Source organism: Oryzias latipes, chromosome 13, assembly GCF_053564925.1.
Source record: "Oryzias latipes strain Hd-rR chromosome 13, Olatipes_Hd-rR_3.1".
Classification (NCBI taxonomy): domain Eukaryota; kingdom Metazoa; phylum Chordata; class Actinopteri; order Beloniformes; family Adrianichthyidae; genus Oryzias; species Oryzias latipes.
The window spans coordinates 27303256-27318046 of NC_136249.1; the positions used below are offsets into that span (position 1 = coordinate 27303256).

A 14791-nucleotide genomic window follows, 5' to 3' on the forward strand; every position below is an offset into this window, starting at 1 on the left:
TCTGATTCTGCTGCTGAGTTATTATCAGATTTGTGATTAAATTTCAGCCAAGAAATGATTAGACAAGGCAGAAGGGCTCATTAATCATTTTGAGTTTTCTACCTACAAGTATGGAGGCTGAAGTTACCGGTGTTTAGCTTGGCAGGGCTCCCCAGAAACTGTGCATGTGGTCTTTTCCACTTTTCCATTACAAAGGTGTAATGACATATATATATATATATATATATATATATATATATATATATATATCTATATATATATATATATAGATATATATAGATATAGATATATATATATATAGATATAGATATAGATATATCTATATATCTATATATCTATATATATATATATATATATATATATATATATATATATATATATATATATATATATATATAAAGGGCAGCTCTTTTTTTGGCAGCTTGTTAAACCTCAATGTTAAGCATCAGGAATCCATTTCATCTCTGGTGTGTTGAAAAAGCAAAAGGAAGATCAGAGAACTACAGGGGTTGAAGGAATTACAGAAAATACAGGAAGACTTTGGGAAATCACCTCATTCCAAAGAGCTAAAACAAAAAAAAAAAAATGGAGGAAATAAAGGGAGCTAGTTCACTAAAGAGAAGGAAGGAAAGCTGTTAGTAATTTGGCGTATTTACTTCACAGATGGAGATTACAGAGAGCAGGAGGATGAACAGTCCCTCCCATTTTTTTTTCCAGTTTCATTCAAGTCCACAAGTCAAGACAGGGGGGTTTACAAGGGTGACGTAGCATCAGTCAGAGGAAACTCCCACTACAAGTTTTAAGATCATGACAAAGACAGCTTTGATTTTTACTTTCATTAAAGATAGTGCAGCTAAAGGCCCTGTATGAGGTCTTGACAATGTTCTAGCTTTATTAGAAAAAAATAGGGCTTTGAGAACTTTTTTTTCCATCTTTGAGAGCTATATCTCTTTTTGCAGTCTCAGCACCAAACGAACATTTCAGCATACTCTGTTGCCTGAGTGAGGACTGACGGAAGAAGCAGGCGGAGGCGAGCGCAGGCTACGCCGAGGGAAGGCCTCTGAAGTCTCTATCTGCGCTCAGGCACATTTCTGGACGGCTGCAGAACACTTTTGTGTTTGCCAGAGTGACACGGCTGAGCTGTGCTTCTAGCCTCCGTCTCCAAGATAAGCACTTTCTCCAATATGAATACAGATTAATCCCCTTTAATAAGCATTGGCCGGGGGGTGGGGGCTGGAGGGGTGTAATCAGCATATAAAAATTCCATCAAATCTAATTCTTGCTGGCAGTGTGCCTCAACAGTGTTGTGATTTACCTCTTCTGTACTGACAGCTTTAGGAGGCTTAGACAGGACACTCAATACATCAACGTGTTGTCAATACAGAGAAGAGCAGTGGTGTAAAACTTTTCAGCAGCACTCTGACTCATGTTCAATATAGATCACTTCACTCTAACTGCATAATCTATGCTGTAGCCAACCTTAAAATGTGGGGGCAGTCAAAAAACTAAGAAATTACTCTCCTGTCTAGATTCTACTGGCTGCGTAAACTTTAAAATAAGATTTAAAAAGGCTGAACTGAAGTGGATTGTGTGGAAAAAGGATTTACAGACACATTTAGATTTATAATTGAATCTGTTAATTTTAAGGGAAAACTCAGAGAGAAAATATGTATAGCTCTAGGGAGTGTAGGGAGTGTATAATAGGTGTTTCTAACCCCTTGACGCTTACCGGTTTACCAATCAAAAAACCTGTGTCAATTTCTAGGACATAGTTTCTGCAGAGAGGCAGTAATTCGTTAGAAATTCGCCTCTGAGTTGTGGGTGGGACTGTTGGCCCAGATTAAGCCTGCCCCCTTCCCATCAACCATTAGTTTGCATGTTCTCCTGCTAGTTTACTCCAATATTGGAGTTATCCAGTTGAACAGTTTTAAGTCACGTGTCAGATCTAGTGGTCTACAAGCTTGTGGCTTGCCATAGTGACTTGTACGTTACACTTGCAAGCTTTTTCAAATGGTATTTTTGCGTCTACTCCTGATTCACAACTTTTGAAATACCGGTACTCAGAGATGCAGTTTTAAGCTTAAATTTCTTTATATTTGTCCTACATCGTGAGAAAAATGCTACAAGAATTTGTTTAAAACTCAAGAAACGCAATTTTCATTTAAGTGGGTCTTTAATCTTAGCATCTACCCGAAAGCCAAAACATAAGTGATTCTCTTTTTTCTTTTTCTTTTTTCATAGCTAGAAAAAAATTCTGGCATCAAGGGGTTAAATTAATCTTTATATTTGTTTTATGATGCTGGAAATGTTATTGTAGAAAAAGAAACACTTCAGTCTTAAAATGGGATAATCTGTGTACCTTGATGTTCCTTAACCTCCACTTAAAGAATACATTAAAAATAATTACTTTGATAAAATCTAAATCTAATATAGCCAGCCTTAAAGAAAATAAAACAAAGCTGACACAACCATGTAGAAAAAGTGCTACACAGCAAACAAACTAAGAGGAGAAGACCACATAAATATCAGAATAGAAATAAAAATGTACATAGATAAAGTGAATTTTGCAAAGCAAACTGATAGAGTTTTAGGAAGAGAAATAAAATCGACTGTCTTGCCCTGAATCTAAAAATTGATGGAAAAGAAGGATGATACTTCTCTTAAAGTGAGCAAAACCAAGCAAACACAAACACAGAACAACATGGAAAATGGCTGGAGATTGGGCAGGGGGGTTGTATGCACGGCATGGACCAGGTCATTGATGATACCCAATTTTTTAGTCTTGAAACTTTTAATATTAAACAGCCATGACCGTATATCTGAAAGTCCAAGCTTGTTTATTAAAAGCGGACAGGAGATGAAGCAGCGTTTAGGTGGGCGTGAGGAGACGGGACAAATGAACAGTACCTGCAGGGGTGAAGGTGAAGGACTGAACTGCAAAACAAGAAGACAGAGAAGTTGTGCGTTAAAAGCCTGCAGAGGTAAGCGGTGCTTTAGGGGTTTCTGCACGCTAGGGATGGTGCTAAGCTGAAAGGTGAGACAGGGATATGAAACCCCAGTGATGCCCAATGTGAAGAGCAAAAGCCAGGAAAGCAGCCAGCTCAGAGGTGCAGAAGCGGTGGCACAAACAAAACACAAACATATGGACGTATACATGTACAATGTACAATGAAAAATAAATAAAGCAGCAGCTTCTGACAACAAACCTACACTTCTTGTATTCATGAAAAAATAAGCAAACATGTTGTCAGGAATATGTTTTGCTAATCTCTTTTTATCGGAAAGGCAAAATATGAAAATACACAACACTGCTGTCAGCTCATTACCATTTTCATCTCTGTAATGAAACCTTGTGAATCTGGTGGTTCAGTTGCTTGCTGTACTGACTAGGGGTCACTTAGAAGGGTGTAGGGTTCAGTGTGTGGGTGGAGAAGTGGACAAACTCAAGCTTCAGTGTCCAGCAGCAAGTCCAGTCTGCCTACTCAGCTTCGTCGCTTTACTGTATTCTCAAAACATGGTGGGTGGGTTTGACAAAAGCTGCAGCTGTCTTAGAATGAACCAGGCTAACATCTGATTCCCCGTTGAGATGCAACATGACGTTCACTGTTGAATGAATATTTTATTAATTGTGCTAACCTGCGTAGTTGCTCAGACCCTTTCTCTTCTTCCTCCTCCAGTACAGCCAGATGCTGAAACCCATAAGGATGACCCAGCAGGCACCTCCGATACCAGCAATAAATGCAGGCTGTTTCACCACGTCGGTGATCTGCTCTGTGATGCTGTTGTTCCGGTTTCCATGAATAATCACTTCCTGGAATTCTTTCCCTGAGGGACCAACAACAAGACAACAGAAAAAAGTGATGTGTGGGAGATGGTTAAAGGAGAAAAACAAGAATTATTTATGTCACTTTGTATCCTTTGATTCTTCAAGGTTACAATCTAACATATTTACTTGTATAATACCAAAGGGCTCGCACACATTGCACATTTGCAGACATGATTTAAAAAGGCTTTAAAGGAGATCCTTTTGTTCATATTTATCTTTTTGTGATAATATTTTAGTACATACTAAATTATTTGTATTTTATATTTTCTGTGCTCTTGCATTTGACTGATCTCCCTCCAACCTTCCAAATGACTTTTTTTTAATTTGACACATTTTTATTAGAAACCATATAATTTAAATTCTGATGTCAGGAAAACTTGGTTCGAGATCAACCAAGCAGGTTTATATAAACAAATTAAGGTCAATCATCCATGGTGAAATGTGCCTAAAAGAACTAACAAATGGATTTCGTACATTTACAAGATACTTACTATGATTTTGGCTAGACAGTTTTGACAAAACTTAAGTGGTCTAACATTTGTTCTCGAAAATGTTTCATCCAGGACAGCTTTTGGTTTAAATATTTTCCCTGCTAAGCTGCTTTTAAAACAAATGAGTGTTTTTACTGGCTAGTCTTCTGCTGACAAAAGTCTGTGTTTGTACTCTCTCTGTTTGTAGAAACCTGTATATCCATTTGTAATGAAGGTGTTATGCTGGGATTACTTAAGACCAAAATAAACACAAATAACTCAACAGTGATATGTAACAGGAAGTGAAATAGCTTTGCTTGAAGCTGCAGAGCCTCTCTCTTTGTATCTATGTCTGATTGCAAACCTCACCATACTGTTTGGTTTTCTTTGAATGGTGATGCTCATGGGTGTCACCTCTGAACAGTAAGCCAATGAAAAAAACAGTACACAGTGAGATGTTGGGCTGGGTTCAAAGTAGAGATAAGATGAGATATGGCATCACTTTGTGAACTGTAATAATCGCAACTACTCGGGAAAGACAGGAAGAGGCACAAGTAGAGGAACATGGATCACTTTAATAGATAAATAACCTTTTTGATCCAAAGCAGAAAATGTAATTAGTGGAGATACACATGACTTAGAATAAAACTGTCTGATACAACCTCTTTAAAGATCAAAGCAGATGAAAATAGTGAGTGTGGTGTATTTAGCATGTTCTTGTGTTTTTTTTTTTCTCATGATAGTGGACATGTAAAAAGTCAATTATTTTAATTTTGTTGTGAATCAGGAGCAGATGCAAAAACAGCATTTGAAATAGCTTCTAGCTTGCCATAGTAGGTTCATGTTGTAGATTCATGTACGTCATTTTCTTCGTCTGAGCTGGCATGTAGCTTAAAACTGTACGGCTGGATAGCTCCAATATTGCTCACCAGTTTTGTTGAATGTGTGAGTGGTTGCAAGCTAGCGGAAGAGAATGTAAACAGCAGGATGTCGGAAGTAGGGGTGGGCTTACTCTGTACCAACAGACCCACCCACAAACCAGGCGAATTTGTAAGGAACTCCTCTCTGCAGAAACTATGTCTTAGAAAATGACAGCATTTTAACAACTGCATAATTATAATTAAAATACTACTGAGAACATTATTACAATAAATAACTGGAGTGGGTTTTTGAAGAAGCAAGGTACAAGACGTTTCAGCCAGCAGTGAAACATAAAGTGGACATTGCAAAAATACAAAGCCTGAAAGCTTATGATAAAATCCCTGGTGATGCAGCTGTTTGCTTTGCTCAGCCTCTAGTTCACTTCTCTGCTGGTCAAACACACCTTTTGGAATGACAGAGGAGTGCAATAGTCTGTATTGATCTCTGATCACACGTCAGCATATCTAAGACTTAAAGCTCCAATAAAAGTACATGCTTCGGTTCCCAAACATTTCAGAAAAAAAACAAAGACATCAAAGACGAATCAAAAATGACATGCACCCATGTAAACAATTGCTTTTGATCTATATTCCGTTCAACACAAAAATATTACAACTTTTAAAATGTTACAACATTTATATATATAAACAAAGATAACATTTTAGAAGCTTGTGCTGTTCTCTCAGAGATGGATTATGTGAGTGACACAGGGGAAATAAGAACACGCTGCAGGCTAAGCCATCCGTTATGGTTCAAATCAGGCAAAATCTATCACAGCTCCATATAAATCATTTCCAGCCAGGCGTTGCTTTAGAAAAACTGTTTATTCCATGTTATCCAACTGTTGACTTCCTAGATTTTCCTGTGATCACTTCCCACAGCGCTAAAATACTTTGTTTCTTTGTATTTTTTGATTTCATTTTGTAAAGACTTGAACAAGCAAATAGCAAATGCGTAAATGTCAGTAAATCTTATTATTATTTTTTTATATACATAAGTCTTACCAATGACAATTGGTTGAGGTTCACTCTTGACTCCAACTCCCGCACTTGTACTGGCTGCCACTTCCACATGATACACCACTCCCACCTGCAGCCCGCCCACCACCACAGAGCGTATGGCTGCATCCACAGTCTTATTTACATGGAATCGTGTCTCATTTCCGAGACACCAGATCTGAGGAAAGGGAAAGAAAAGCAGAGAGAGGTGCTTTTGATCGTGTTTAGCTTTATAAAATCTATCTCAAAATTCACACTGGTTCTTTGTATCAAACCTTGTACTCTTGAATGATGCCATTCTGGTGGTCTGGTGGAGGAGGGTCCCAAGAGATGCTAATAGAAGTGCTGTTCTGGTTTCCCACAGTCAGAACTGTAACCTGTTGAGGGGGAGCGCTTGGAGCTGAAAGAAAAAGTACAATAGAACCAGGGTTTAGAGCTCGGTAAACAATTGGGCCATCAGTCATGAATTTTTTTAATACAATTTGTTTTTCTTTTAAGAAAAGTGCAAAATACTAAATTAGAAACATTTGTCTACATAATTTGATGAGGAATGATACCTATTAGGGATGGAACAAACGACAATAAGATATCAAGATAAAACACAGAGTAGATTTACCGCACCATCACATGTCTTTGACATTTCACTATGATTTAATATATCATCCTCGACTTTGTCTCTACTCTGGCTTTGTAGATTCGCACTGAGTATACTGGTATTGATTTACGGAGTGATGGGCTGGCACAGTCAAGCGCCTTCAGTCGCGCTAAGACTCAGACATTGGTCAGTTTGGCACACGGGTCAACAGGCTTACACAGATGAAGAGCAGGCAATAAGAAATATGAAAAAATACATTTAAGAGGGAAACGGGTTGTCAGTAAACATATTGACTGAGTCTATCGATCAGCTGGATGAAACTAAAGCCAGTCTAGGTGTGGATTTAGGGATACTTTTGTGGGAGGCATTTCTATGTGAATTGGCTCTATCCACAGGCAACCAGGGAAAAGAAGAAACAAGACAAGTCTAATGTTTCCCAAACTTCTGTTGTTATTCTGATGGCAACAGTCGTCTGATCCTTAATGGAGTAAGAGAAAATATAAGTAACAGCTTGACCAACTGGAAGTAAGGTTTTAAAAATAATGTTTTCTCATTTCCGCAGTGTCTGGCAGTGGCACGGCACCACAGCAGAATACTGACAGGTCAATTACTCCTGGGCTGCATCCCCCTACCCTTACCTCCATCCAAAATGGCACGTGTCACCCCGTAAATCTGTGCTCATCCCTCAGTGCAATTGGCCACACCAACCCCCCGAGAGCCAGAAGGCCCTGGCATGGGGGAAGATGAATGGGTTAAGTGATCAGTCCAACACCTTGGCCAGATTGGAAACAATTCGGCAAGAGAGCATCTGATCAGCCATCATAATCAGGGCTTTCCAGTGATGCATTACATCAGGGAGATGGTTTTGTGCATAGAAGCCATCAGAGACAAAGTCGTTCAAAGTTAATGTTATGAATGATTTAGCAGCTTATTATCATGCATATTTGTGCTAAACAACACACATTTGTCATTAGAGGCCTCTGAGGCTGGGCTAATAGGGCCATTAGCAAACTGATGCATGGGAGGCTGAAATGTGACCCCCTGTCTTGTATGTGCGTGGCATGCTGTGCTGAACGATGACGGAATGTAAACACATCATATCATTACCGAAAAGTAGCCAATGGCTAATGACAAGAAATTGGTGGCTTGGGATCCCCTCAGAGATTGGTGTGGACAATTAGTCCATAAATGAACATTTCAGCAAACATCACTAATCTCTTTCTCCCCAAATAAGCATTATCATGCACAAAAAAATGACCCACCAGAGCTATTTCTTAGATTTGTTTGGCATTTGCGAAATGATGGCTAAACTTCATTTAATAGCCAAAACATTATTGTCCATATGGGGATAAAGAGAATATGTTAGGATGATAGGTGAATGGATGGTTAGAGCGCTGGACATGCTCTATGGTATACTCAGGGGATTCTTTGATCGTGTTACTTAATAGATAACCCTAATTTTAATCACCCCTTGAACTAGATTTCACTATCCATCTCCCCATCCCCCACAGTACTCTCAAGGTCTCTGAAGAGTCCAGCAAAGTGTCTTTTAGCTAAGACCTCCACTCCAGCGGGGTTATAAAATAAAAAGAAAGTGGATGAGAATTTGCAGTCAGAAGACAGGTGGGTGTGTGTGTGTGTGTGTGTGTGTGTGATATCAGTGCTAGTAATAGCAGGGACGTGTAGCTCTGGAGCCCTAAGGGAGAAGAGGTGTGTTGTCATGTATATGTTCACTTTATAAGTGTTTGTGTGCTGTAATGTGATGGTAGTTCCACTCCTGTGGCTGGCCTGCATAAACTAGCTGGCCACAGGAGATACGACCCCCTGGGAAAAGGAAAATAAATGAGCCTGTCAACTCAACAGGATGTGAACTGTCTCCAATACATGGTCGCCTGAGTGTACTAAGGAAAGACAGGCTTTGTCTCAAAGAGTCTGCATTTGTCTTTCCCTGTAGTTGTGTGGATGTACTAAGTTACATCTGACGGGAACTAATAATTTCATTCAGTTTCTTTCACCGAAAGACTGAAGCATTGCTGAGTGATACAGCTGTTGTTCTGACATAGGCAAAAAAAGCAAGTTTATTCAATAGCAGATGTGTGGGATTTGGAGCCACATTGCACTATGGCCTTGAAGAACTTTTACTAACCCTTTAACACCAGAGATGGCACAGGCAACACCTGAATAACACCATCTCTTACATACTGTAACTCCTTGACCGTTCAGCAGATCAACGTGAATAAGCAAATTTCTCATAAATGGAAACGCAACTTTTCACTGCGCTTTTGCGGCATTATTCAACACTTTACGTTAGTGATGTGTTGCATAATGTGGCGCAAAATCCGAATCAGCTGAATTACATCGATTGCTAAGCACATGCATATCAGTGCAAGGCCGCTTTTCTCTGATCCAGATTCCGCTGTAATTTTGTGAACTGCATGGTTGACGGCAGTCAAATAATGTAAACACTGGAGCTAAAGCTCTGGTTGAGGTTTTGGCTGACAGACCACCAGGATGTGTTTGTATGTGTTGTCCAATTCTTTTTGGCTGGTGTGTGATACAGTGAATGAAAGAGCATCAACAGCATGAAGGTCTGAGAGAAAATCAGAGGCAAAAAGTTATGTTGAACTTATAGTTCTCAATATCCGTTTTCTTGTTATTAGAGGGCAACAGTGCGAGATACAAAAAAAAGGGGGATGTTTTCAGCAGTTTGGCCAAAATTGAATAGATTTGTTTTTCAGTGGCTTTTTCTTAGATAATCTATGAATTGAGGAAAGAGTTTCCATCTCACCTTCCTCAAAGGTGCGTGACGTTCTGGATTCACTGTCCATGCCTTGAAACTCGTTGAAGTAAGGGCGCACCTTGATCTCATAAACAATTCCTTTCCTAAGTGATGAAAGTTTAACACTGCGCTCGGAAGGGATCTTTACATCCTGGGTTTGCCACTGTCCTGGGGAAGGCAGTCCTGATGTTTGCCTGTAGAGAACTCTGTAACCCTGTATAAACTGGGATTGCCGATCCACCTGAGAATGAACACAAAGACAGAATTACAGCCATATTTTATAGCCGGTCCAGGATATTGGTTGAAACTGCATTAAGATTAATGCTGGATAACACACATTTTCCTGTGCAGTGCTTTACAAGACTGCATACTTGACACTTTAGAAGCTGTTACTAGTTTAATGGGGCTTTTATCCCCAAACTATGCCACACTTTGCTCAATTAGCACCCTAATATTACCTCATACCTTCAGCTCTGAGCCTATCATTCTGCACCCTCCATTAAAAAAAATCTCCATAATGCCACCACACAGGACACATGCATGTCTTGCATGTGTGATAAATTCAAAATTATTGACACCTTAAAGCAGGTCTTAGTGCCTTTGAAATGGTTTGTTACTATGAGAATGTCATGCAGCCACAAATAAAGACACTCTAGGGAATACACCCAGGAGGCAATATCTGCAGACACGTCCCATAGGAGGAAAAAAAAGGGAGGAGACCGAATTTACAGTGTGCACTTTGGAATCCACAAAAGGCTCTTCCTTCAAACCTTGGGCTATTCAGTAAAACAGAAAACACCAAATTTATGCAGAGGAAGAGTAAGCATATAACTCACTGTAATGGCTTGTTAACAGTGGAGTAAGTGAGTACAGCTTTCATGTGGGATATTAAGCAGCTGTTTTTCACCAGTGTGGTCTGAGTAAATCAACAAAATGGATTCCTCGGTTGGTGGGGTGACTTATATTAATGGAATGATTTGGGAAAATAAAGCAGTCCCTTTGTTTACTAAAATGGCCCTTGATTGATTAGGGAACCACTTTTTAGTTGGCTGTATGCTGCAATCAAAAGGTTATGGCCTAGCATTAAATTAGTTGCTAGGCCCTATAGTGTGACTTACTACAGGGGTCAATAAACACGTCAACAGGAAAAACTGCTAACGTGGTCCATTCGAAAATATAAACTGGCACCATTCTTGCAACAGTGGTTCACAGTACCATAATCAAAAAAGAATCAGCACATGTAATGAATAAGCACCGCAGTCTTGAGTGATGGGGATTGGCTTTTTGTTCTCATTAAATAGAAACTACACTGTATCTATTTTCATGTTTCTGAAAGGCCTCCTAAATCAAGAACTGGCTGTTCTCACTGTTTATAAAAAGATAAATTCCCCTCACAGCAGCTGGAAAAACTGCAATCCCAACAACATGCATAAATTTTAATTACACTTTCATGTGAGCAGCCTTTGTTTTAAGAGGAAAGCAGATAAAGATATAAATGGAAATTGATGAACAACCAGGTGTGTGACATTTTATTTGATGTTCACTGTGGTTAAGGAAATCGTTTTCTTGCCATTTGATGTTTGGTTACTTTTAAGTCATCAATTACCGTATTTCAAAGCTGAACTCATAGGAAACAACCTGAACTAAAAATTCCTGGCATAAAACAAATCGTCGCCTCTAGGAGCAGCTTCAAAGAGGCATCTTTATTGGCATCTTTACTATGACTTTATGGCAGGAAAAACCAGAAGAACAAAGAATTAAAAAAAATCCTGAAAAGAAAGCATCACAAGATGAACAAGCCAAAAATGATTAACTTGATATTATGTTATCAAAAAAGCAGGATGCACTTACTGTCCAAGTGACCTGAATGGTTGTGGGACTTAAGACAACTGGGTTATGCAACCGAACTATGACCTCGCCAAGCTCTTTCTGTACGTGCCGGTGGTCCACACCCTGAGCTGGAGGGCTTATATCTATGAGACGACAAAGATTGCACAATCAGGAAATGATATAAAGAAGACATACACTAGGTTTTTGCAACCTATTTAAAAAAATAGCAACTACGTCTGCTTTAATGACAGGTCTGTCATGAAAGGTCAACACTTAGATTTATTTCGATAAAACAATATTTTACCAGAACAAGCACACTTATTGGAGAGAAGGAAAAAATAAACAATTTATCACCTTAAGATCTTCTCGTCTGAGGTGTTAGCTAATTTAATTTTTTAGAAGATTTTTGTATCTTTTATATAAGAAAATAAGACTTTTTTTTTTACTTATGTCACGGATTCTCCATTTTACTGCTTAATAAAGCAGTGTTGATTTCATTTCTAATATGCTTTGCAGATGGTCATATTCTCCACCTAAGATGATTAAAATTGCAGGAACAGCATTAACTTTGTTAGACCTTCCAAAAGTAGACATGCTTACTTTACATAATTTTCTAAGTGCATCTGTAATGAGCTAAGCTGGGCTCATGAGTCTAACCTTTGCATCATTCTGAAAATTTCGAGTTTTTGGCTGTAGATTGCTGCAGCTTTGACATGACGTTCTAAGTAATGCGGAGAAAAAAAGAAAGCAAAGATAGCAGTAATTAAGATACCTTGTGTTCTGACAGGATCAGAAATGGGACTTGGATCACTCAGGCCATGGCTATTGACTGCTCGGACCATAAATAGGTAGATGGTGTTGGGACGGAGACTTTTGACAGTAAACTGTGTGGTTTTGAGATGGTCTGCCACTGTTTGCCAGCTGTTACTCACTGATTGGCTGTAACAAAAGAAAAAAAAAGGTGTTTTGGCATTCATGGTTATTTTATTTATAGCAAATCAATGCAACGTGATAGTGGAAAGGCCAACCTGAACGCTTCAATGACATAGGAGGTGACTGGAGACTCTCCAGCCATTCCAGACTGCCAAGACAAGGACACACTGTTCCTTGTGACATCAATGACCTGAGGTTTAGATGGCGGCCCAGGAAGTTTATTCTCATCCTTTTCATTGATTATTACTGAACCGGGGTCTGAAAAATGAACAGACAATTCAGAATATTTTGATTTGTTTTAGAAAAATTACAAGTGCTATTCAACCCAAATTATTGAAGAGGTTGTAAAGACGACTTGAATAATGACTAAAATATGTTTCAATCACAAAAACAAACATTTTATTCACAACAGAACATAGATAACCAAACAGGTTCATTTTATACACAATGCCTGAGTTGGTCTTGTATTACATAATGTAATAGAAATTCAAAGCTTCTGGAACATTTTCAAATGTGACTTAATTTTTTGTGATAGATCTTACGTTGGCATCTGCAGACAGCAAGGCAGATTATGTTTGACAGATTATATTTGTGGTAGTACTTCCGGACCTGTACAGTGATTTTGCTGAGACAATTATGCAAAAAAGTGATGCAATGTTGCCGGAAGATCTGAGAACTAAAAGTATCAAGCAAAAGCTTAAGACTTTGTCCATTGTTCACAGAGATTTCTCTTTTGATGATGTTGGACACCATAAAGCAGGGGTGTCAAAATCATTTCCACCGAGGGCCACATCAGTATAGCGGCTGTCCTCAAAGGGCCGGATATAACTTATACATGTAACTAAATGTAATGAAACATACATGTAACTACTCTTTAATGTTAAACAACTAATTTATTTATTTATTATAACTTTTGAAAGTGACAATTACAGTTGCATAGAAAACATATGTTTGCTTGTTATTCTAGCATAAATCCTTTTAAATTAGATTCTGTCAGGTTAGGTTATATGGACAGTGTTTGAGTCATAATGTATAGTTGCCCAATCCGATATTTCAAGGCAGATTCCCCTAGATATGAATAAATACACACCAATTTTTTATTTTATTTTAAGAAATCAAAAACTTTTATGCTGTCGGGGGCCACATAAAATGACATGGAGGGCCACATTTGGCCCCCGGGCCTTGAGTTTGACATATGTGCCATAAAGGATCAGATTTTCAACACTTTATTTAGTAAACTTTTACACTGAGATACATTTTCAAGCAGTGTCTGTCAAGACTCTCATACATCCAGGTTGATTCCATCGACGTAGTAGGTTTAAAAGTTGTCATCTAGACTAGATTTTTAAAGTTGAAAACGTTTCATCAGTTATCTAAAAGGTTTTTTCAATTCTCATGTGATCTAGAAGTCTTTTGTTTTGGATCCTAATGTACCTTAAGAAATGGCTCAACGTCTTGAGACTTGACCTACCTTTCACTTCCAAGAAAGCACTCCACGATGTCTCCCCACTTGAACTAGTAGCAACACATGTGTAGACCCCCGAGTCAGAAAGCTGCCATAAAGAAAGAGTAAGCACAAATAAGAAGCAGCAGCATCAGCACAGATCATCAACATAGAACCACACTTTTAGTGAAAGTGCCACTTTAGTTACATATCTACCCACTCCATGTGGTTTTTATTATAGATATAACACTAAAAAGATGATGGGAAGGCTTGACATGGATGTCTTGTGCTGGGCAAACTATCATTTGTGAAAGCCTCAAAGTGCTGACGCTAATTTTCTAATGAATTCCATTTTCTACTCACCACCCTCCCATCAATTTCCCACTCCCTCCCCTTATTTCCCCACTGCATTGCCCACCACAGAAAGCCAGGCTAATTAATTTAAGGTGGGCTGATAGAACCCCTGGACCGATGACAGCTGGCTTGTCTCTCCATCTCTCTGAGGAACTTTGGTTGTTTGTTGGTTTTTGTCCCTGCGCCTTTTTTCCATTTATTAAATAACATGTCAGTGGTCGGCAACTTTGTCAAGCGTAATAGGTATTCCACAGAGGCCTCTGATAGGGTAAAGGAAGATGTGAGTCTTTTTAAATTTAATCTACTCTAAATGTGCACGTGCTTACACATGTGTGTATACACCAGTGATGGAGTATTCATTCTTTCCTATGGCTGGGGTCCATCCACCCCATTTACAGCTGAGTCCAGCTGGAGTTCCCACACTGCTAAGTAATACCATCGAACAAAAATATAATATCCCCACTGACTATACATTTATTTAAGGCAATATGCTTTTTTTGCATGATTTTAAAAGCCTTCAATCTAACATGCAAAGAAAAGTCCATATAATTGTCAAACCAGCTTGAGAAATACAGTGATGATAAAAATACAAAAGCTTTACTGTAAGTAGACATTCTACCTTAGTCTTGCTTAGGTAAATC

At 38.7% G+C, this 14791-nt stretch overlaps 1 protein-coding gene across 18 annotated transcripts in view; it reads right to left on the bottom strand.

The window, feature by feature from the left end:
- The window catches only part of robo2 (roundabout, axon guidance receptor, homolog 2 (Drosophila)), a 281917-nt gene that overhangs the window by 27608 nt on the left and 239518 nt on the right, over window positions 1-14791 (bottom strand). For 10 of the 18 annotated variants that reach the window (XM_078929649.1, XM_078929644.1, XM_078929638.1 and 7 more), the window contains 8 exons: window positions 13824-13905; window positions 12448-12610; window positions 12192-12358; window positions 11441-11562; window positions 9599-9830; window positions 6491-6615; window positions 6222-6393; window positions 3637-3825 (listed from right to left, as the gene is read on the bottom strand). In XM_078929649.1, coding sequence (XP_078785775.1) covers window positions 3637-3825; window positions 6222-6393; window positions 6491-6615; window positions 9599-9830; window positions 11441-11562; window positions 12192-12358; window positions 12448-12610; window positions 13824-13905 — 1252 coding nt within the window. Of the gene's footprint in view, window positions 1-2907; window positions 2935-3636; window positions 3826-6221; window positions 6394-6490; window positions 6616-9598; window positions 9831-11440; window positions 11563-12191; window positions 12359-12447; window positions 12611-13823; window positions 13906-14791 lie in introns of all 18 variants that reach the window. The other 8 variants (XM_078929647.1, XM_078929642.1, XM_078929636.1 and 5 more) reach the window with 1 other exon arrangement.